The 23,951-nt window shown below is 43.6% G+C and overlaps 1 protein-coding gene across 3 annotated transcripts in view; it reads left to right on the top strand.

The window, feature by feature from the left end:
• LOC147887986 (uncharacterized) overlaps positions 1-23,505 on the top strand; it is a 34,424-nt gene extending 10,919 nt beyond the window's left edge. The window contains exons 4-13 of one of the 3 annotated variants that reach the window (XM_087393831.1): positions 12,052-12,947; positions 13,047-13,105; positions 13,289-15,630; positions 15,805-15,913; positions 16,017-16,197; positions 16,439-16,506; positions 16,772-16,908; positions 17,020-17,868; positions 21,798-21,939; positions 22,089-23,505. In XM_087393831.1, the coding sequence (XP_087249957.1) occupies positions 12,052-12,947; positions 13,047-13,105; positions 13,289-15,630; positions 15,805-15,913; positions 16,017-16,197; positions 16,439-16,506; positions 16,772-16,908; positions 17,020-17,868; positions 21,798-21,848 (4,692 nt within the window). In that variant the 3' untranslated portion in view covers positions 21,849-21,939; positions 22,089-23,505. Of the gene's footprint in view, positions 1-12,051; positions 12,948-13,046; positions 13,106-13,285; positions 15,631-15,804; positions 15,914-16,016; positions 16,198-16,438; positions 16,507-16,771; positions 16,909-17,019; positions 17,869-21,797; positions 21,940-22,088 lie in introns of all 3 variants that reach the window. The other 2 variants (XM_087393830.1, XM_087393829.1) reach the window with 2 other exon arrangements.
• Positions 23,506-23,951: the final 446 nt, after the last annotated feature.

Raw genomic sequence — 23,951 nt, 5'->3', positions numbered from 1 at the left:
CACAGAATGTCCAAGTTGCAATGTGCTGGCTCCACAACGGGAGAGCCCAAAACCATGAGGGTTTGCGGACTGAGCACTTTGCTCATGGATAGGAAGTCTTGGCCCATATCTTAGTGCAGATGTTCTATCATGGTGTATTGCATGTCTTCCCTCTTGCTTGGAGTATTGTGCCGATACACAAAGCATGCGATCCCATGTACACAGTGAACTACCGCACCCTCATGATTGGCCCACCTTGGCCAAGATTTACGAATCAGTACTAGAGAGAGAGAAAGCAACTCCTACTCGAGGCACCGGGACAAAGGCCTTTGGGACAGACTGAGTTCCAAAGGCAGCATACGTGTGTACGGCTGACACAAGGACTACGTGTGGACACCCCCGGGCTCATATAGGCTATTGTATGGACTGTGCATGGGTTGGTTAAGACAGGTGTACGGAATTTCTACACCAAGGTTTGCGTGTGCGGTATAAGAGCGTATTGAAATTATACAGAGGTCTAGCGTACGAGCTTGTACGACCAGCAGGTACGCACCTTGTACATATGTTGGATAGGGGGTGTGACACGTCCCAGCACTCCTGAAACCCCTGATCTGCAAAACAACCACACACAACATCAGAACTGAGCAGGCTGCTCACCACCCAACCGTGACATCTACGGGATGTGATCCCGAATCAGAAGATGTCCCCTCCGAGCCACGAGCTGAGCTACTGGCACGAACTCCCAATCAGATCCAAACCAGCCTGGTGTCCCATACCACCAGGTGGCGCTGTGAAGCCCTGGATCTGCCACTGGGCCTTGGGCTACGCTAAGATGCAAGCGCGCGTCCGCGACACAATCCAGGATCAGACCTTGCACCTAGGAACGAGACTTGCTCCCAACTGCACACTGAGAACTGAACCCCCTGGGCCTCTTTTATAGACTCGGGCCCCGGCGCCAAAAATAGCGAAGACCTATAAATAGTTCGTACCCTTGCCACTCAACACGAGAATCAAGCCTGCCTAGCTCTAAGCCTCCCCAGGCTAACCTGAGCTAGCTCTGTGTACCTAGTACACGTCAGATACGAATCCGTGCACATGACATACTCCCCCTCCTCTAAGAACTCACTCCTGAGTTCGCTAAGAAATCTGGAAATGATCTTTGGAGGTTTTGTAATGTCTCCCATGTTGCATCCTCCTCAACACGATCCTTCCACTTAATCTTGTATTCCGTGATAGTACGATTTCGAATCTGTCTTTCACGAAATTCAAGAATAGATTCAGGTTCGTGAGGAATAAAAGTCAAATCTGTAACTTCTATAATCTCATGAAGAGAAACAAGTTGATCATCTGCACCCAATACTGCTTTCAGTCTACTGACATGAAAGACTGGATGGACTTTAACATCAGGAGGCAATTCTAGTCGATATGCAACTGGTCCAATTCTTTTAATGACCTTGAAAGGACCACAGTATCTGGGGGATAATTTGGGAACCAAACCAGTACTTAGGCTCTTGGATTCCTTAGGAATTCTCAAATATACCATCGTTCCTTCAGAGAATTCTCTAGGTGAACGATGTCTATTAGCATAAAATTTGTCCCGATCTTGGGCACTTCTAATAGACTCCTTGGCAAACTGCAACATGTCCTGCATGTCTAGCAAGAAATTCTTAGCAGCATCATTTTGAATCCCTTTTAATCCAACCATAACTGGTGACTTAGGTTGAAACCCGTACATTAGCATAAAAGGACTATAACCTGTACTAGTATGCTTTGCACTGTTGTAAGCAAATTCAATCATAGGTAGATAATCTTCCCATGAAGACTGTCTCTTAGATACATATGCCCGAAGCATGTCTACAACCAACTGGTTGACCTTTTCTGTACTACCATCAGATTGTGCATGATCCGAGGAACTCATACTTAGAGTAGTTTCCAACTTCTCAAATACAAGTGTCCAAAAGTTACTTGTAAACTTTGAGTCCCTATCATTGACTATGTCAGATGGCAAACCATACAACTTGAACAAGTGGTCCACAAACTCGTGAGCCAACTGAACAGCTGAAATAGTTGTTCTTGTAGGTAAAAATCTAGCCATTTTTGTCAAACGGTCGACTATGACCCAAATAGAGTCATGACCCTTGCGCGTTCGAGGCAAACCAGTAATAAAATCCATGGAAATACTTTCCCATTTATTACCTGGAATCTGTAATGGCTGTAATAAGCCTGCGCTTCTAAGGCGTTCAGCCTTAGTAACCTGACAAACCCGGCAACCTACTACATAGTTCTCTATAAAGGCACGCATCTTAGGCCAATAAAAGGTATGCTTCACAAGAGACAGAGTCCTATGTATACCTGGATGTCCCGCACTAGGAGCATCATGACACCCCCAAAGAATCTTGGATTTAAGGTCCAGAACATCAGGTACACAAATCTTTTGATTCCGGAACAGCAAGCCGTTCCTAATCATCCACTGACCTCCTGCCGCCTGTATCCTAGGGGGCACAATCCCTGAGTCCCGGTCAACCATGGAATTCCCATCCTGGACTCTCTGCCAATAAGAACTGAAATGACTATCAGTTGCGTATAGCCCTCAAGGATTGAAATAGGTCTGAGGATATTTCCGTAAATGACAAAGCATTTACAAACTTAACCCGACTTAAGGCATCCACCACACTATTCAACGAACCCTTACGATAACGTATTTCGAAATCAAAATCCTGCATTAACTCTGCCCATCTAGCTTTTCTTTCTCTCAATTCTGATCCATCACACACATACTTAATTGACTGGTGATCAGTCAATACAAGGAACTTTGAACCATACAAGTAGTGTCTCCAAACCTTGAGAGCATACACTACAGCATAAAGTTCCTTCTCAAGTGTGGGCCAACGATATTGAGTGTCATCTAGCTTCTTACTCTCGAAAGCTACAGGTCTGCCCTCTTGGAATAGAGCTGCCCCAATCGCATAATCACTCGCATCGGCCTCTAAAACATAAGGCCGGGTAGGATCGGGTAATGCAAGAACGGGTGCTTCCTTGATAGAAAACTTCAAGGTTTCAAAAGCCTTGTTCATTGCATCATTCCAAGGGATCGGCTGAGTAGACCTGCGTCCACGACCTTTCAATATGTTGGTCAAGGGTGCCGTGATATGTGAATAATCACGCACTGACTTTCGAAGAAATACCGTAAATCCTAGGAAAGAACGAAGTTGTTTCACAGTCTGAGGGATAGGCCATTCTAAAACCTTCTGGATACGATCCAGATCAATGCTAATACCTTCAGAAGAAATGTTGTGTCCTAAGTAAATGATCTCCTTCATAAAGAAGTCACATTTACTCATCTTGGCATAAAGCTTATGCTGTCTTAGAACAAGTAAGACAACCCGAAGGTGCCCTATATGATCCTCAAGCGTCTTACTATATACCAAGATATCATCTAAGAACAACAAATTTGCCCAGAAAATCCCTGAACAAATCGTTCATCATCTGCTGAAAAGTAGCAGGAGCATTGGTCAAACCAAAAGGTAATACGAGGAACTCGTAATGACCATACCTAGTCCGGAATGCGGTCCTATCTATGTGTTTAGCATAGATACGGATTTGATGATAACCCGTGCGCAAGTCAATCTTAGTGAAATACTTCGCTCCGGCCAAACGGTCTATCAAATCATCGGAACGAGGTAAAGGATAGCGGTTCTTAATTGTAACTTTATTTAATCGTTTATAATCTATACACATTCTCCAGGAAGAATCTTTCTTCTTTCTTAAGAGGACAGGTGCACCCCAAGGTGATTTACTTGGGCGGATATAGCCCATATTCAGGTAATCCTGAAGCTGGATAGCTAACTCATCCTCCTCTACCTGGCTCATCCTATAAGGTGGTACACTGATAGGTTGAGCCCCTGGGACTAAGTCTATGCGATGATCCACTGCCCGTTCTGGAGGTAAACCTTCCGGCAGTTGAGCTGGGAATACGTCGTTAAAATTATCTAACAACATTCTCAATTCACGGTGTTCAAACACACTTAATTCATTCTTGTTAATTACCGAAACAACAAATGAAGAAAGTGGAATCAAAACACACTGATAGACATCATAATGAGAAGTGTTTAATATATTCCGAAGCTGCATCGCAGATACAATAGGCCCCTGAGAAGGGGGGATTTGATCACACTGAATACAAAATTGGGTGTCCTTGTCTATAAAAGAAAGCGTATGCTCCGTCCATCCGATCTGAATATTGTGGGTTTTAAACCACTCTATTCCGATCAACAAGTCTACATGCTCTAGATGCATAACATAACATGTGAGAGCTCCCGTGTAGGCTTTAATCCGGATGGGAAGCGCTTCAACCTTGCGATCCCAAAACTGCTTTCCAGCTGGAAGCTGCACCTCGTAGGTGTGGTCGCTAGGTACTGTGGACAGCCCCATCTTCTGCACAAATTTGTAATTAACAAAATTGTGAGAGCTGCCCGAATCAAAGAGAATGTGAACCTGTTGGTCCCGAACTTCTCCATAAACTCGGAAAAGATCATGGGAACCAAACAACGAAGTATTAAAGGTACAATTACAAGAAAGGGGGCAGGTAAGGACATTTACTGAAATACCTGTCATCGTGACTTGGTTGGCTCCCTTGGCTACGGTACGTGGACCCGCCTGGAGCTTCGGTCCTAGCACCAACTTTTGGTTCTTCCGCTTAGGACACTCATTCTTTGTGTGGCCCCGCTCCTCGCAATAAAAACATCGGCCTTCTTTCTTGAGCCTGAGAGTGCGAAGGAAACGGGCCTTACCATTCTTTGCTGGAGTTAAGCTTTTCTTGGAGGCGTTGTCCGTAGACTTCGTCTCCGCAATACCAGTCGTATGCTGAAAGAACTTGCGTTTGTTCTTTCCACTCGTTTCGGTAACTGTGGTTGCCTTGGTACCGGCCATGGTATCATCATAGATGCGCGCATATGTCATGGCCTCCTGCAATGTTGTGCACTTGTTGTTCTTTATCTGCAACTTATAGGAGTCTGGCAAACCATCCACGAAGAAACCTAACAAGGTTACTGGATCCATTTTAGTGGCCCTGGTTTGCAGATCCCTAAATCTTTGAAGATAAACTTCAAAAGTTAAATTTAATTTTGACATATCGAGGGCCTTGAGCTTGCCGACGATATCGTAGTCATCTTCCTTCTTCAGGAACTCCTTCCTGAAGATGCCCTCAAAATCTGTCCAAGTATCAAGCTTAGGCTGGAGTTCTTTTCACCAAAGCAAGGCTTTTCTTGACATAAATCCTGCTGCAAGCTTAATCTTTTTCTCATCTGGATAGGGGTGAAATTGGAAGTGTACCTGCCACTTGTGCAACCAAGTGTCAACTACCTCCTTTGTTCTTGACTTTTGGTCACCTGGAAAAGGATCTGGAGTTATATTCGGGCCTAGCACTGAAGCCATGGCATCCACATGCGTGAGTGCCTGTACAGTGCTAGCCAGAAGAGTGAGAGTTGCCTGTATCCCCTGGAGTTGCTGTGTCAACCCCGATTGATTAGCATTGACCTGCTCGAATTTTCCATCAAGAGCAGTCGTAAACTCACAGAAGGCTTTCTTAGTTATCAGGTCGTCGTAGAGACCCTGATCATCCTCTCCCACTGGAGTGTAATCCAAGTCCTGCTCTCCCATGGTGAACTCGGGATTTTGAGCATCAGACATGGCTGAAATCTGATTTGATTACAAACGGAGAGAAATAACTGACTGAAACGAAGCACAGAAGAGGATGGAGCAGAAGAAAACCGTCCCGAATGAAGCTGACGGAAGGAGATGCTGAAATCTGGCGAAACAGAAGACCTAGAGTCACGGAGCCTCCTCGAATCCGCAAACCGGAAGCGCAGGCTGCAGTAGAAGCTGTACGATCTGCTGACGCAGGCCATACGGTGGCTGCAGGTACTGGCGCAGCCTCTGTTCGGAGCAGCAGCGGGTATAGGAGCAGGCGGAACAGGCCGTACAGGCTGTACGGCTGTCGCAGAAGCTGTACGGACTGTTGCAGAGGCTTCGGGAACCGTGCAGGGCTGACGCAGGCAAGGGCAGATGCAGGGGAGCTGGTCGAAACAGGGCGCAGGCTGTACGGATGAGGCTGGCTGGGCACGAAACTCGAGGTAAGGTCTCGAAACTCGAGGCTGCTTGTGGTGCATAGGGTGAAAATGGGCCCTCTAACCTTGCCATCCCACATCCTGTGTCGAATGCGACTCAAACTTTGCAAGAGCATGGAAACCATTGGTTTTAGGACCTATGCAAATTTTGAGCCTGATCGAACACATGGACATGCAAATCCTAATGACCTATTGCTTATTTTGCTCCTTCACAAACACAACAAGGTGCATAGGGTGAAAATAGGCCCTCTGACCTCGTTGTGCCCGCATACAGTGTCGGATGGGACTCAAACTTTGCAAGAGCATGGAAACCATAGGGTTTATGACTTGTGCAAATTCTGAACCCACGATCGGACACATGGACATGCAAATCCCAATGACCCATTCCTTATTTTGCTCCTTCACTGAGGCAACGAGGTGCATAGTAGCCTAGCACCCAGCCCCCACCTATATAGGGTGCAGGGCTGCCTTATTTGGAAGCTGGGCTTCCAAAAAAGGCTGAGCCCCTCCAGCTTTGGAGGGGTGCTTTTTCGAAAAAAGCACCTGTGCCCCTCCAACTTTGGAGGGGTGCTTTTTTCAAAAAGCACCTTCCTCCTGCGCAGGCTGCACGCAGCCCTAGGCGCAGGCTGTGGACAGCCTATTGCGCTGGCCGTGGACAGCCTATTACATAGGCTGTCCAGCCTCTACTGCCTCGTCTACTGCGCCCCTTCCTAGGCTCCGCATCCCTTCCTCCCTTGCTGTCTTTTTTCTGCACCTCTCTCCTACTTTTCTGCTCTCTTTCTCCTCCCTCTAAACTTCTCCCCGTAGCCTTCAGAGATTTCGATTCTCTCTCACTCCTATTCTTCTTGCTTTTCCAGATATCTGTTCACCCCTTCTACCCCAGGTAGCCAGCAAAAACGCAGCAGGAAATTTCGAAATTTAGGGCATACCTGGAAGAGAAATCCGTCAAAATTCTCGCATCAGAAGTTCCTACCTCAAGAGTTGGCTCTGATACCAACTGACACGTCCCAGCACTCCTGAAACCCCTGATCTGCAAAACAACCACACACAACATCAGAACTGAGCAGGCTGCTCACCACCCAACCGTGACATCTACGGGATGTGATCCCAAATCAGAAGATGTCCCCTCCGAGCCACGAGCTGAGCTACTGGCACGAACTCCCAATCAGATCCAAACCAGCCTGGTGTCCCATACCACCAGGTGGCGCTGTGAAGCCCTGGATCTGCCACTGGGCCTTGGGCTACGCTAAGATGCAGGCGCGCGTCCGTGACACAATCCAGGATCAGACCTTGCACCTAGGAACGAGACTTGCTCCCAACTGCACACTGAGAACCGAACCCCCTGGGCCTCTTTTATAGACTCGGGCCCCGGCGCCAAAAATAGCGAAGACCTATAAATAGTTCGTACCCTTGCCACTCAACCCGAGAATCAAGCCTGCCTAGCTCTAAGCCTCCCCAGGCTAACCTGATCTAGCTCTGTGTACCTAGTACACGTCAGATACGAATCCGTGCACATGACAGGGTGTATGACAGACGAGTGAACAGTCAGCGTATGTTCTGTGTACGAATACTGTACGGAGTAAGAACGCTTGTACAGTCAGCACTAGCTATGGCTGCTCACTAGCAATAGTAGCTCGTATATGAGCTAGTTGGATGCCTCCAGTTTGATTTGGTTGTTCCTGCTTGATCCTGCTCCTCGGTCGTGAGCTGACTTGGAGAGACTTTGCTAGCAGAATATTTCATCGTGAATGCTTTCAGTTCGAGTGCAGGCTCCCTGAGATTGTAGGCTGATCATTATGCTTTGACCCATTGCTTGGGCATGCCAGTGGTTTAGTGGGCATTTGAGATAGTAAAAGGAGTTGGGTGACCCCACACGGGTTGCTAGTAACAAACGGGTGCAGTTTGCAGGGAGGTAGCTTGAGCAATCAAGATCGGCGTTCGGGAATCTGTAGTTTGTGGGTGAGTTAGTCACCACGCATCTTTTAACCCTAGTTAGGGTTCATTCTAGGGTTTCATCTCTATGACTACCTTAGCTTTGTAGTTTATTGTTGCTGCTGCAATTTCATCTAGCTTGCTTCAGCTCCATTCTCTTGCGTTCTCTCGCTTCCATTTCCAACATTTTTTGCATTTACCATTACATTTCCCAATGGTCAAACTTCTCACATTAGTTCAAACAGCTTTGTGCAATAAAGCCATAGAATGCAGAAATCTTTTCTGGAATTTTCTTAATCGACACCTTGGAGAACCTTTCCTTCCACTTTTCTCTGCTATCATAGAACTTCCATCAGCGTTTAATATCCTGAAAAGATCCTCAATGTCAGAGGTTGCGGTGGGGATGGGGAAGAACACTGGACTGTTCGCCTAACTAAATTCTCTACTGTAAACCAACTACTGTAAACCAAGTGATGCCCCCCCTTCCACTGAACATCCTTGTTCCAAAGAGCCAACCTGCTTAAGACTAGATTTTGCTGCAGATTGTTGAGAACAAATTCTCTTCTGATCTCCTGCCAAGTCTTCCATCTGAAGAGCTCCTTGTTCCACAACTTGCCCTAGCATTGGAGCCCTTTTTTGAACAGAATACTGGCATTCAAAAATTCATCTCATCAGTGAGGGGAGAGGTCTTGAAAATCACAGAGACCTAGCTTGAAGCTATTGCCATGAAAGCCCCTTTACCAGAGAAAATTATTTGGCTCAATGGGCTCCCCTTAGCCTTGCAAGGTTCAGGGTTGCAAGGGGCTAATAGCACATGACAATTCTTCCACCTAGGAGCTCTATAGGGTCTTAACAGACTCAGATTTTTGAGTAAATGATGAGCTACATTTTGCTGCAGATTGTTGAGAACAAATTCTCTTCTGATCTCCTGCCAAGTCTTCCATCTGAAGAGCTCCTTGTTCCACAACTTGCCCTAGCATTGGAGCCCTTTTTTGAACAGAATACTGGCATTCAAAAATTCATCTCATCAGTGAGGGGAGATGTCTTGAAAATCACAGAGACCTAGCTTGAAGCTATTGCCATGAAAGCCCCTTTACCAGAGAAAATTATTTGGCTCAATGAGCTCCCCTTAGCCTTGCAAGGTTCAGGGTTGCAAAGGGCTAATAGCACATGATAATTCTTCCACCTAGGAGCTCTATAGGGTCTTAACAGACTCAGATTTTTGAGTAAATGATGAGCTTAGTCACTTTTGGGGCTAAGGATGGCTTTGATTACCCAAGAAGCAGAAAGTTTCTTAGCTGTCTGGTCCAATATCAATGACACCCAATTCACCTTCCTCTTTAGGCTTGATGCAAAAAGACCATCTGAACTTGGAAATTTTGGAATCCCCTCCCTACAAAAAAGATCTACACAGCTTGATGAATCTGTCTAGGTTTGTTTTTGAGGGGGCCCAGTAGGAGAGAGAAAAATTTGAAAAAGGGTAAATGCCATGATTTAGCACTAATCTTCTTCCTGCAAGATTAGCCTGGATCCCTCTCCACCATTTATCCAGTTTCTTCCAGAACCTGTCCATGAACCAATCCCATCTCTGCTTCATTGAGATATCAAAACCCATAGGTAGAACAAGCATCCTAAAAACAATTCCTTTGGGTATCCTGAGGCAGCTCAGATCCTTGAGGAAGACTTGTTCATCCCCCCTGAGGGTGGAATATCCAGTCTTGGCATGATTAATTTTGGACCCAGAAGCTTTGTAGAAAACCTCTAGACAGTTCATTACTCCCTAAATATCCTGAACTATGTTCCTTGGGGTGAGATTGGTGTCATCTGCAAATTGTTGACACACCAACTGTTTGCCAGTGGGGAGCTCTATTCCTCTAATTACACCTTTAACCTGACCTTGGATAAGCCAGCCTAAAGAGTCAGCAGCAATGGCAAAGAGTAAAGGACATCCTTGTCTTATTGACATCCTAAGAGGGAAGGGTTGACTTATTTCACCATTAATACAAAGTTTGGCTGAGGTATTTGTCAATAGAAGGCTCACATAAGACACAAAAAGACCAAGTCCCATGTCTTGAAGGCGCACATAAGACAAAAAAAAGAGACCAAGTCCCATGTCTTGAAGAGACTGGATGAGGAAATCCCATTCCAACCCGTCATAGGCCTAGTCAAAATCAACTTTAAGAAAGAAAATGTTTTGTTTGGTCTCCTTGGCATATTCACACCCCTCCTAGATATTAACGATGGCCTCTAACAGGTGCCTGCCTTGTGTGAAACCTTTCTGCTCTTGTAAAATCCAAGTGTCCGTTCTCTTCTGAATCTTGAGGGAAAGGGCTTTGGCAAAGATTTTGTAACTGCAATTCAACATAGTGAGGGGCCTCCAATTTTTCAATTCATTCTTCGGGCCATCTTTGGGGATGAGTGACTCCTCCATTGAAATGGCTGGGGAGAGCATTTTCTCTAACACTCTCTTGCTAGAGAAAGAGAAGGTAAGGGCCTACAACATCCCAAAAGGCTTTATAGAATGCAATGGGTAAGCCATCTTCTCCTGGGGTCTTACCATCAGCCATGACCATAAGAGCCTCTTTGCGTTCTTCAATGGTCAAGGGCAAGAAATTCTTAAAATTGAGAACAGATTTCTCTCTAGTAGTTTGACAAATCTTCCTTGCTCTTTGAACCTTATCATCAAGGACAACTATGGAGGAGAGAAGGTTTTGAAAATGTTGTTGAATGAGATTAACGTCCTCCTCCTGGCTGCTGACCAGGGAGTCATCTCCTCTCTTTAGAAGGGGCAGTCTCTGAAATATATTCTGGAGTCATTCAGAATTATTTGTTCCTGTTTTCTGAGATCAAGCCTGGTTCTTATCAAGTCAGCTTGAGCATTAACACACCCTTGTCTAGCAGCAGCTTGTAAATCACAAATCCTACTTGTCTTGGTCTATTCTGAAGCCTCTTGAATTGGCTGCAAATTTCTGCACTTCTGTATCTACAAAATTTGAGGTAGACGACCATCTCCAAGCTGAGGTCCTAACCTGGAAAATAGGTGCCTAGTACGCCTGAATTAGGGAAACCCTAATTCAGCAGTGTCCTTGCAGCTCTACCCGCGAATCACCTTCCTAGTCCTAAGCTACCCCAAGCTTTCTGAGCTAGTCTTGTGTGACCAGAGCATACGTCAGAAACGGTTCATGCACATGATAGTTATTTTGGATGTTCGATCAAGACTTTCTTTGTGATGATTTGTTTAAAGAGGCATTTGAATCAAATAAATAGAGGCCAAGAGTCCACAACTTAGCATAAATTCACCTCTGGACATTATTTCTAGTTAAATGCCTTATGTGTATGCAGATACAACAAGGTTCTTAAGAAATAATTGTTTACTCAAATTGAGCACTACTGGTCGCATTATTAGTTGTTTATGTACTTGCCATCCTGTTAGGCAAACTGTCGGGGTGTCACATGCTTTCCTTGGATTGATGAAAACAATGCATTGATGATGTTGAAAGGTCATGCATCTGGTTATATGCAGGGAAATTGTGAATGAGGTGAGGCACCATATGTTTCCAAGAGTTGGGGTTCCAGTAACAATTTATGTTTACACAAGAAGCTCATTATCTTTCCATTAGGCTGCTGATTTTTTGACCAACTGCATGCACTAATTTTCTGGTGTACTGGACACTGTAGACAACCATGTAGTTTTGTTCTCAAACTGTGCCTTGCAAGTATAAGTCTGGAAGAGAAGTAGTATTGCTGGACACATGTTTTTGATGTTTTCACTCTTATAAGTCAGTTCATACCCGTCTGCCTGATAATCGTTGTATCGTCAGTGGAAGTTTTTGGATACCAAGGAGGGTTGAGCTCATGAAGACCTACCAATATACATAAGATATGAGAGTGTGTAGTCAACAAGTTAATCAAACAAATGTTTTTTGTCGCCCCACCTAGTTGGAGCACACTGTTAGATTACAGTCATGTGCTCTTTTTGTTGTATCTTTACTTGAATTATGTCTTGTACATGCAGGATCCAAATTCTGGAGTGGTTTCAGAAAAAGTGACTGCTGATCAGGCTGGTATGGGAAAGAAAAAGGATGCTTACAAAATAAATCCTGGTTGTGCCATGCACAGCTCTGAGCTGGTTTTGGCAGAAAATGAAATTTTGCCTTCCTTAAAGACTCTTGACAATCAAGATAGGGGTCTTGGAGAAGGGGGAAATGCTGGAACAAGCCACTCACAAATGATGTCAGATCAGGAAAATGCTGAACAAGTCAAGAGTATTCGTATAGAGGATGCAGTTAAGCACAAAAGTGATTCTGCTTTACCTGACAAGAATAAAAAAACTTCAAGGCCAACGCGAAACAGGGTTCCTGGATCCATTGGACGAAAAAAAGGGGCTGGAGGTGCATCCACCAAAAAAACTTTATCATTGAATCCCGGAAACAAGAAAGGTGTTCCTACATCTGTGGCTCAGGATGGCAAGGCGCTATTGCAGGCTTCAGATGTCCTAAGTCGTATGAAGAATGCGGAAGTTTCTGTTTCTGTGGTTCAGGATGGGAGTGTTCTAATGAAGCCTTCACCCAAGGCTGACAGGTGCTTCAAGGTAAAAGACTCACTAGCACTTGCTGGGAATAGTCTGTATGAGAAGAGGCCCTTGAGACACAATGGGACAAGTTCTCAAGATCGAGCATCAGAAGGAATAGATACAGTTACGCTTTTGAGAAAAACTCGTCGTACAGTGCACGAGAATGTTCCAAGTCCGAGCCTGAACCAACCAACTCTTCCAGTTAGTTCTAGACAGCAAACTCCTTTGCCAGATTTGAATGTGGCTGAATTAGCGCCTCTTGCTCTGGGGTCACAGCCTTTCAGCGATTCACAGCAAATTCAATTGCGTGCTCAGATTCTTGTTTATGGATCTCTTATGTAAGCAGACAACAACATGAAGACTATTTAATTATTTGTTTTGCTGGTTTTAGAAAGAAGTAGGGATTTCGTTTCTCACTAAAGCTAATTGTATGGCAGCCAGGGGGCTCTACCAGAGGAGACATTGATGATGGCAGCATTTTCTGATGTCACTGGAGGTTGAGTTTACTCTTCAACCCTCTGTTAAAAGCACATATCGGAGATATCTATTTCTTTTTTATTGGTTGGCCTTCTGATTCTGTTTTTTTGGTTCTGAATTCCTGTTGAGGTGCTGGGATAGGATTATAGTCATGAATCTGGGGCTTGCATATACTCATTGAGTCCTGCATTTGTTTCAGCAGCCAGATGGGAGTCAGGAAGTGTTTCAAGAAGGAATGTTTGGGAGAAATTATGGAGAACAGCTACTGAGAAAGTCCAAAGCAGAACTTTGCCAAGTACACCAAGAGATCAACCACATTCAGGTGAAGTTATTTCAAATTTGCCAACTAGGACAGCTGAGGGAAGTATGAGGGCTAAGGGCATTTCCAAAAAGTTGGGCCCCAGTGCTATTAGTAGCACAGAAAATGCAAGAGACCTCCCTGTCTTGAATACCGGGTTTCTGGATGCATCTGGCTTGAAGGGTCAATTGACTCAATTCATTCACTCGAGACAGAGTACTGCTGCTGTTACAGCTACACAGGGAAGCAGAAGTAATCAAGCAGTTCCTACCAACTCAATTCGAGTGCCTGTTATATCAGCTGTAATGCACGCACCACCTTCTTTGTCAGGTGAAACCTTGAAAACTCATCAATCTAGTAGATCATTACATGCGGACTCTCGGCAGATTCCAGCCAGAACTATTTTTTCAACTTCACATCTAGGACCCTTCTTGTCTGGGCCAACACCGTGGATTTCCCCATCCTCGTTTCTCAGACCATGGTTACCACTGCCTCAACAAACACGGTGTGACTCCTCACTTTCTTTCACTCATGCTCAATCTGTTGGAAGCTCTGATATGACACAAGAGTCAGCTGGATCTCGAAAGACTACATCTTCCAATGGGTCATCTGTGTCTACGATTTCTATTATCCCATCATTTTCAATGCCAGTACTTGGGCCTTCACCTATTCTGACAAGGGCAGCATCTCATGCAGGATCAGTGCAGAGAAACAATGCTGCCTCTATGAGGGAAGCTGCTTCAGATCCTGGGTCACGGAAGAGAAAGAAAACTCAATCAGAATCCGTCAAAATACCTGGCCAATCTGAACCCTATAGGATGCCCATGGTGGATAATATGGTTACTGCAAGCTCTTCATTATTGAGCCCTGCGAGTGTTCCTATAGCTAGCAGTCTCACAACTTTACCTCTTAATGTACAGATGTGGGGCTCAGAAACTCATCAGAATCGTTCAGTCCCATCGAATCTTCCAAGCTTGCAATCATGCACTTCTCCAGAAACTCTTGCCATGGTTGTTGCAGGCACTCAGGTCTCAGCAAGTTCTTTCGCTGACACACCTGCACTAGCACCACTCGCCGGTCAGGCTTCAATTCCCTTCTTGACTAATATACTTAGTATCCACTCACTCAATCCCATAGCCAACCATCAGCCTGTACCTATTGGAAATCGTCAAGACAGGCACACGCTTACCCAAAATGTGGTGAGTCATTTAGAGCAAGCAAAGGTACGTGCAGAAGAAGCCTCTTCACTAGCAGCTTCTGCTGTAAGAGAAAGTGAGTCAATGTGGAGTCTTCTACGAACTCAAAACAGCTCTGGCCTTGTTTCAGATACAGAAGTGCAATTGGCCTCATCAGCTATTGCAATGGCAACAGCTGCTTCAGTTGCAAAAGCTGCTGCAGCATCTGCTAAAGTTGCATATGAGGCCATTCTTCAGACCATGATGATAAGAGAAACAGCTTCAGACGAAGCAGCAAATGGGTGTCAATCTCCAGAAGACATATCTAGTGAAAAATCTGCCATGGGAACAGAATTATCAAAAGAAACTAACAAGAGTTTGTCTCAAACTTGGAAGGTACCAAGGAGTTTCAAATCTATAATGGTAACTGCAAAACAGGCTTCTAAAAAGAAGTTTGAAGCTGCATCGGCAGCTAGAATGAGAGCACAAAATCTGGACTCAGTTGTAAGAGCAGCTGAGCTAGCAGCTGTTGCTGTTTGTCAGGCTGGTGATATAGTAGCAATGGGTGACCCGATCCCTTTTACATTGGATATGCTCCTAGATGGTGGTCCTGAGGGGTTCCACAGATTGGAAAAAACGGTCTCACCTGACCCCTTGCAAGACAAAGAGAGAGCAAATCAGAAGGAAACGAGGCATAAACTAAAGGGCAAGGGTCTAGATAAGGGAGATGAATTGGCATCATCCAAAAGGAATTTATTTAGGAATGATTGTGATGTGCTGAAGGAAAGCTGTATGCAGGAAGATACACAGAAGGCAGCCCAATTTAGGGAACCTCATTCAAAGGGTGCTGTGGATCATCCAATAAGCAATGAGTCAAGGGGTCACAAAGAGATAGCACCCAATTCTCCTACAAGAAGAGAAGAAGGGGCTGATGATCTTGAAGGAGCAGGCACACGATCAGGTATTCATCAAACAGAGGTACTGTTGTCTGCTGAGACAGAGCCTGACAGGAGGATGGAGCAAGGAATTCCATCAACTGCAAATCAAATAGTTAAGGATTCCATTGTTGAGGTTGGTTGCCTTGAAATCAAGTTGCTTTTTGCTCTTCTGCATTATTATTCTCCTGTGCTTTTAAGATTGTCGGTTGTTTGCCCTGCATGTTTCTACTGGTTCATGAAAACTGTACTTTCATCAAATTTTCAATAAAAGCTGCATACTATGACATTTGCCCCTGCCTTTATTCAGGTTTTGTCAGATGAAGAGGGCCTTTGTGGAGTGTGGTTTTCTGCTAAAGTTTTGAATATAGAAGGTGGAAAGGCATTGATTCTTTATGATGAGCTACTCTCTGATGATGGTAAATTATTCTCATGTTACTTGCATGTTTTGAGTTACTGTGCAAAAACATGGTGAGCTTATTCCTTTGTGATCTTATAAAATCCTCCTGTCTGAGACGACAGGTCCCAATCCATTAGAGGAATGGATTGATCTGGAGGGAGCACCCGGTGAAGTGCCTAGAGTGCGGATGGCTCATCCAATTTCCAATATCAGTTTTGAAGGCATGAGAAAACGGAGGAGAGCAGCTATGGGCAACCATAAGTGGTCTGTTGGAGACCGGGTTGATGCTTGGATTCGGGATGGGTATACCACTTTCTGGATGCAGAATTTCAGAGAAATTTTCTGGATTTCTGGCAGTTGTCAACATTTTTTATTTTAGATGTTTAAACAAACAATCACCCGCCATCTGCATGCCACCTCTCTTGCATAACTTCCTACATCAGGCACTTTTCTTCTAGAGATTCTTTCAGTGTGATAAAGTTCGACTTATTGAACAGTCATGCTTTTGAGATAACTCGGTAAACTTCTAACTTGGGGGTTTCAGGTGGTGGGAGGGAGAAATTGTTGATGTATTTGATGAAGATGAGGGCAAAGTCAAGGTCTTTTTCCCAGGTAAGAATTGAAGGCTTTCTTATATACATGTGCTAGTAAATAGGTCAACGTTTATTTTGCAAGAGTTGTATGTCCTAATACGCTTATAATTAAGGTTTTGCTATTTGAGAATCTGATATTCAGTTATTTTGTCGTGATCCCATAATGGTCAAAGGTGGCAGACAAAGTTGTTATTTCTGCTAACTATCTCATTTTGCATGCCTGTTAACCCATTTTGTTGTATTGCTTCCATTTGATCCTGTTTTTCCTCTTTTGTGTCATATAGGGGAAGGTGATACAGCACAAATCAGAACATCAAACTTGAGACCATCTTTGGTTTGGAGTAATGGCCAATGGATACTGTGGACGGATATCAAACTACAAAATAACAGACCTCTTGAGTCGCTCAAAGCTGTACATAAGGTACAGGACATGATCCCTCTGTTACAAATTGTGCCTGCCAACTTAATGATTTTTCATTTCTTTAATTCGTCTCTAAACTTGCTGCTTGCCAATTTTTTTGAAATGTGCTAGGGTGAGACTCCCATTGCAAAGCGTCGGAAATTTGAGAAAGTGCAAGTAAGCAACTCTTATCTAATCAAGGAAAAACATACTGAGGCAAGCACCAAGGGGAAGGTGCCAGTTTTGTCTCACGTGGAAGAGAATAATTCTGATAAGGCTGTCACAAGGAACAATGAGGCAGATAGAGATACTCCGGCCAAGGAAGTTTCTAAGGTTGTATTTGGAGTTCCAAAGCCCTCCAAGAAAAGGAGATTTATAGAAGTAAGCAAGCATTATGCTTCCAAAGTGACATGTGGCTCCCCTGATGGGAAGGAGAGTAGTAAACATGAAGACCATAAAGCATCTGCTTCAGAATTTCACAGGGAATCTGCAGGAGTTAGTAAAGGTGATGGAGCAGAACCAAAAACAAAGCTTCTGTCAAAGCAACAAACAAGCATACAAAAAGAGCCTGATGTTTTTGAAAAAGGTCAAATTAAGAATAGAACCCTCAAGAATGACGAGAAGTCTTTCTCTGGTTCGGGGATTGGTCTTCACAAAATTGCTCTCACTCAGGAAGGTTTGGCTTTAAGCCACAAGAATATGGAAGGGAAGCTGTTGAAAAATGCACCTTCTGTTGGAAATCAGGAAGACTTGGGATTAAGTGGCGATATTTCTGGTACTCTTCCTAAAGAAAACAGCCTGCACAAGCCGTATGCTTCTGCCAAAGGTGGTACAATTCCACTGGACTCAGATGTGATGGGAAAAGAGAAACGACCACCTAACTCAAGCAAAGAAGCTGTGAAAGACACAGATAAAGGACAGCCAGGAACAGAAAGTTTGGAACCTAGAAGGTCAAATAGAACAATCCAACCTACATCTAAGGTAATCTTCATGTAGGCATCATATTTACAAGTATGACAGGCTTGTTCAACAAATTTGACATGTTTCCCTTCTACGTGCAGCTCTAATGCTAGTGTTGTTACTTATCCCAATTGTTGTTTTCCTTGCACTTTCCCTTCATTTCATGAAGTAGCAGTAATGCCTCCCTTCTATTGTTTATCTTTGCAGAATGTACAGTTTTTTTTCGGGGACTATTATGTTTGAGCAGGAATTCTTCTTCTTTGATATTAGCATGGTTAAGCTTAGGGAAGGGTATCTTTTGTTGCTATGTTGGTGATTGCTGTAAAAGATCCCAACGCTTTTGAAAAATCCTCTGAAAAGGGTGCGAGATGACAAGCTCCAACAGACCTCAAAATTGGCCACCAGCAAGGGGTCGTAAGAAATACTTTCTCCCACCATATTAATATTCAAAAGATTAGAGTAATACCCAACCTGCAGTACATTGGCATTTGGTGTTGTGTTGTGCTAAGCAGCCTCAACAACGTTTCTATCGAGACATAAACATAAGGATGAGATCAGACGCACTTGATCAGCAGCTAGTACGGTCAACGATTACTTGAGGACAGAGGTGCCTTCTTAGTAATGGTTAACACAATTGTAAGTATCCTTAATAATCTCTGTTCAAACAAACCCCCGTGTTACATCCACAGATATTAAATGTGGGATCATGGGAACCACCAACCTATATTAGTGCATCAACATGAAGGGACCATATCCCATTATTGAATGCTTTGAACGATTATAGGCAAGTTCTTAAATTGAAAGGCACTCTTTCCAATCTGTATGCCTTTTATTTACATATGCACGTAGCATATCTTCTAAGGTTTTATTGACCACCTTTTCCATAATCAAACGTACTCATATGTGACTTTGTTTCCAACTAATGAAACTGAGAACCCTCCAATAATGGCTATCAAACTTGCTATCTTGGTCACTAACAATAGCGACAGCTAGTAACCCCTACAACTTGAAAACTCCTTTACAAACAACCTTGCCGCCAACTCAAGGGGTTCACATTTTTCTTAGTTGGAATAAATGAGCCATCTTGTTCAATCTATCAACTATTTTAGAGAAATCCTGGATGTCCTTATCTATATGAGGATGGTAGAACCGTCTTTTCAAGTCTTTTGAATACCCCAATGTCACAAAGATGGACTATCATGAGTGCCTAGTGTCTATATCATCTGAATACAAATTGTATCCTTATCTAGTAGATAACTATCTGCTACTATCCTTGCTCTACACCAACTACAAGGGCTCACCAATCATAGGCAAGATTACTTCAATCTTTATCAAAGAGATTTCCTACCTAATTCTGAGGACATAAATTCTGTTTTGAATGGGGAGTATGTGACGTACTGAGCTGGCCCTTGTTAGCTTGTATCTAACCTCCAGAATGTACTCCTCTAGGCGTAGCAGTAGTACTAGTGCATTTCATTTTTGATCTCGTCATTACGAAATCACCTTTATAGTTGTGCACTTTCTCTATATTCTTTCTCATCTTTTTTTGCATATAGATGGATCTTTCCACAACCATATTTCAAGTGGAGCAAGCAATGAGTAGAAGTGTACTGAAAAGATGAATGCAAATAGAGAACTCAAGCATGAAGGACAGTAGGGATCTACCGTACATTGCTTTATTTATGATGTATAAATGCTGGCCAAAATGCCCTAACTATTGTCTGTACATGAGTACCAATCAGTACAAAGCTGAGCTGGAAGTACCCCTATCTAAGGGGGAAGCTGCGACTGTGGGAGAACGACTTATGCTGCTGAAACATGACTGGAAACACCTCGAATTGCCGCTGTCCAGGTTGCACCCTTGCTGGGTGGATAATCTGCCCACTGCCCTCCAGAGGACTGAGGCTACATAGTTCCTTAAATAGGGCTGGAAACAGGCTCTCCTATCGGTTTGAGGGACCAGAGCAATCAGTTGGCCAACCTGCTTGGTCAGGTATTTTGACCCAACCTGGTCAGCCCTCAGCCCTTTGGGCCAACCCTGCCCAACTGGTCTTGTCCATGATGCACACTTTTGTGTGTTGGCTGGCCCTGGAAAATTGATGTTCCCAATTCCACCCTTGCGGAGATGTTCCTCCCATCATTCACATTATCCATGATGATTTGCATAACTAGGTTTGGGCCTATCTCTCTCATGGGTTCTGCCAAAATACTTGCTATATATCGCATACTTTCTTTTATTTTTTGAATCAATGGACTTATGAAAGTCCTCTCCTCTCAATGATACAATCATCACATTCAATAATGGACATCTTTTATATTTGTCCATTCATCATAAACAATTGTGCATCTTGTGATATGCAAGAGCTGAGAAATATTATGGTTGATGCAATCCTTTTGCTTAACATATGCTTTGTCTAATATAGTTGTCCACAAGGCATTGTAAGTAGGAGGTTTGAAACCTGCACAACACCAGGCAATGCAATTCTATGCATCTTGCATGGCTGCATTATCAACCACACTGAATGGATAACCATAATACAAAATCGGTTGACCAAAAATGTGTTGAGCCATCTCCAATGCCTATTTTTAAATACACTCAATTAATGGTTGCCTCATGTTCTGATTTCCAAGCAGTAACTCTGGTTCTACGCGATGTAGATGTGGATGCTTTGTGATTTCCCAATTGAGGTGTGCTTGCACCAATACTACTGAAATGGGCTTGGGTAGCCTCACTACTTTTATGTGAGGTGGTACAATTGTAGTCTGAGACTGTGTTGGAATCATGGGAGATGGGACGTTGGAAGTATTGCTCATAACTTCCCCAATTGATCTTTTTTGCCTTTTTCATTTTCCTCCAGTTCATTGCATGGCTAGCTGCCCCTGGAGCGTGGCAAAGTGCAATAGATTATTTGCAGAACCAAGTAGGTCACTTCTGATACAAGAGGCACCTCTAGATTTCTCCTTGTGATGAAATTTGCATTTCCCTTCAACATAGTCATGCAAATTGGTTGCAAACCCCATTTTGGGCCAATAGACTTGTTTTCTATCCCCACATTTTCTACTTTCCTTTGTGCTCTTCAAAAATCCTCAACATCCTCCCCACATAATGCTCTCATGAGCATTATGCGGGGAGGATGTTGCATCCATTGGAGCTTCATGCATTAGCATTAACAACTCTAGTCATAGGCTTATCAACCACATTATGCATATTATGAAAACCATGCGAGTCTGCTGCTAATTGATGCTGAGAAATGATGACTGCACAGCCAAGTGTCACTGCCACCTGTGCCTTGCACTAGTGTACGTGACATTCCCCTCTGCTGAACTTGTTTCTAGGTGGCTACCTTGCAACCCTTGGCGACTCGAACTGCTCCGCCATGGCCTGTGACCTTGGGGCTTGGGAATGGACCTATGTAGCTCTTGCGGTGGCGGACTAGACCTCAAGCATGGAGGTGGTCCTTATATTTAGAACCTATGGCTGGGTGTGAGCAGTCCGTATGCGTGGTTAACAGAACTTATGGTGGCATGCTCTGCTTTCTTCTCATCTGCAAATTATGGTGTGGAGTGGTCAGATTCCTAGATATGGGATTCAACACGTGTCTTGGGATTTGCGAATAGCACACACATGCCAATCTTGGACAGATAGTGAGTTGTAGGCATCAAACCATTTAAGAGGACCTGCTAGCTACTACAGGAAGGCCCTTGTTATTTACTATGAAGTGGGTATGAATTTGAAAGTGTGGAAATTTTCATGTAAGATTCATGCACACATAAGCATAAGCACTGCAGTTCAATATTATTTTCCATCTGTTGCACCTAGTCCTAGTTTCTGTTCTGCTCTCGTGTGGCATCAGATGCATTCACTCAGAAGGACAAAAGAAGAAAAAATGACATGTTTATATGTAGCGTCTGAGTTATTTGACAAATAAAATATTTTATTGTTTCTGCAGCTTTTAGAAGGGCTCCAAAGCACACCCAAGTTTGTGAAGAGAATGGTTTAAACTATCACGTGATCATGGATCAGATACCCTCTGTACAAAGCTGGTGGCAGCAGCCAGCTTGGAAAGGCCTTGTGTCCCTACAAAAAAAACGGTAATTCTATTCGCTTTTGTGAGCTTGTTCACATTTTATGGGGTTCTAAAACTTGCTGATTCTTGCACAACAACATGGTTGTGGATCCTTTTCTATTGTATCCTTACCTCGCATTCATTTTATTGTTGGGTTGACATTATCCAACATAGGTACTCTGAAAATTCTATGAAGTACCATGAAAGGAGAAACTTTGTCCTGAGAGCAGAATCTTGTGTTGATTCCCTTCCCCTGAGAATACGGGATGGTTGTTGCTGAAGATTGGTTGAAAAAGGTTTTGGGGTTTTCAACCCTGTGGATGCAGGACATGACGGCATCTGTACAGTTTAACGACGACTTAGAGGGCTTTGATAATAGTGTTTCTTGGTGTTGGCAATTTTATTGGTGGAAGTTTAGATGCATTCAGATAGTGGGGTAACAGACAAAGAGGAGGGGTAAGTGTCCGAATATGTTGGATCTGGGAAGGCATCCTCTCAAGAAAGTTGAGAGGATATTTTTGTTGTACTCTAAAGATGCTCAAATCCCGCTGTCAAACACCTATGCCATTTTTCATTGCTCTTGAGAGTATATCCTAAAATCAGATACAATTGGTGGAGGAAGTGCAATCACATGGACATGTATAGCTTGCATTATAGACGCGTGGGACTTTAAAGTTTGTGTCCCCCAACACATTCCTGCTGGTTACTACATGCAATATGAGCTGGCAGAATGCCTGCAAGTCTTCAAGTGACTGCTATGTTGGTTGTTTTCAAGCGTGAAAGGCATGAGGTGTACAATTAGTTACCCACCATGGAAATGGTTTCTATTTATCATGGTTGAGTTGCGATATGGGATATTATGTAAAGCACAATGGATACTAGGAGCTATAGCTGGAGCTTTATTGTGGTAAAGTTCCTTTGGTGAGCCTGTTTCAATATGGTGGACAGTCTTCGCTTTTGTTCACTTTACCATGCTTTGGTGGTCTGAAACCTCCAAAACACAACCATACATCCGATGCAATTCTTGGCTTTTGTTCACTCACCGATGCTTTGCTGGTTGGAAACATCCAAATTATAAAACAATTTGAGTGATACCCTTTTCTTCCCAAAACACAACCATACCTCCAATGCAAATCTCTATGCATAATCATCTGCCTTTAGCTTTAGCTGTGTCATTTTGCCCACTCACCAGACTGGAATACATATTCCTGCCAGGTCGTCGAGCGGTTTCTTTATTCATTGTCCTTCAGCATCTGGACTGTCAGAGACTTTAATGAATATTGGGCCTCAACTCTGTGATACACCTATTGTTATTGAATGGGAAGAGTACATGGATTTGCTCTGTTTCAGACCCACAGTATGACATGTCATCAAAAGGTGTTGAACTTGCTCCTGTATAACTTGTACTAAACCATCTTGTTGAAGCGGTGAGGGAAAAGTTCATGCTTGTTTTCTTGCTCAGGTTGATGTTCAATTTTGTATTGTAAAGAATGAACATGGATGCTCCCTTGCTTGTAATTTTTAGACTGGTCCCTCTGTTGTATTGTTGGCAAGGCGCTTCTTTCTTTTGTCGGATGACTTTCTGCTGAAATTTTTATAGTTTATTCGATGCATGATTACCCGTATATTCAGGTAAGCCATTGAGAGGTCACATTTGGGGCAATTTGACTCTGAGCTAGAGACTCTGGGATGAACTGCTGATAAAACTATAAGAGGAATGGTACATGACTTTGCTGTGTTTCACACTTAGTGTGAGAGGAGATATGGTTTGAAGTTGCACCGACATAGTGCACCATGGTCACATGGAGCATCCAAGCACACAATCTCAAGACAGTACAATCTTTGCAAGAACTCATACTAGAGTATCTTCTATCTATGTAAATATTTGATCTACCGTGTGAGAAGCATCTTTATCTATGTTTTGTCAAACTAAAGTGGATTGCGATTCATCCAAGATTGATTCTTGGAAGATTCCAATGAGTATGGTACATAACTAGGATATGTGAGATGCATCGCTAGATATGGACTACACATCAA

Source organism: Dipteris shenzhenensis, chromosome 22 (assembly GCF_047967505.1).
Source record: "Dipteris shenzhenensis isolate YYH24624 ecotype China chromosome 22, Dip_SZ_1.0, whole genome shotgun sequence".
Taxonomy (NCBI): Eukaryota; Viridiplantae; Streptophyta; class Polypodiopsida; order Gleicheniales; family Dipteridaceae; genus Dipteris; species Dipteris shenzhenensis.
Note: the sequence above shows the minus strand (reverse complement) of the source record. Positions and strands in the feature narration are given on the sequence as shown.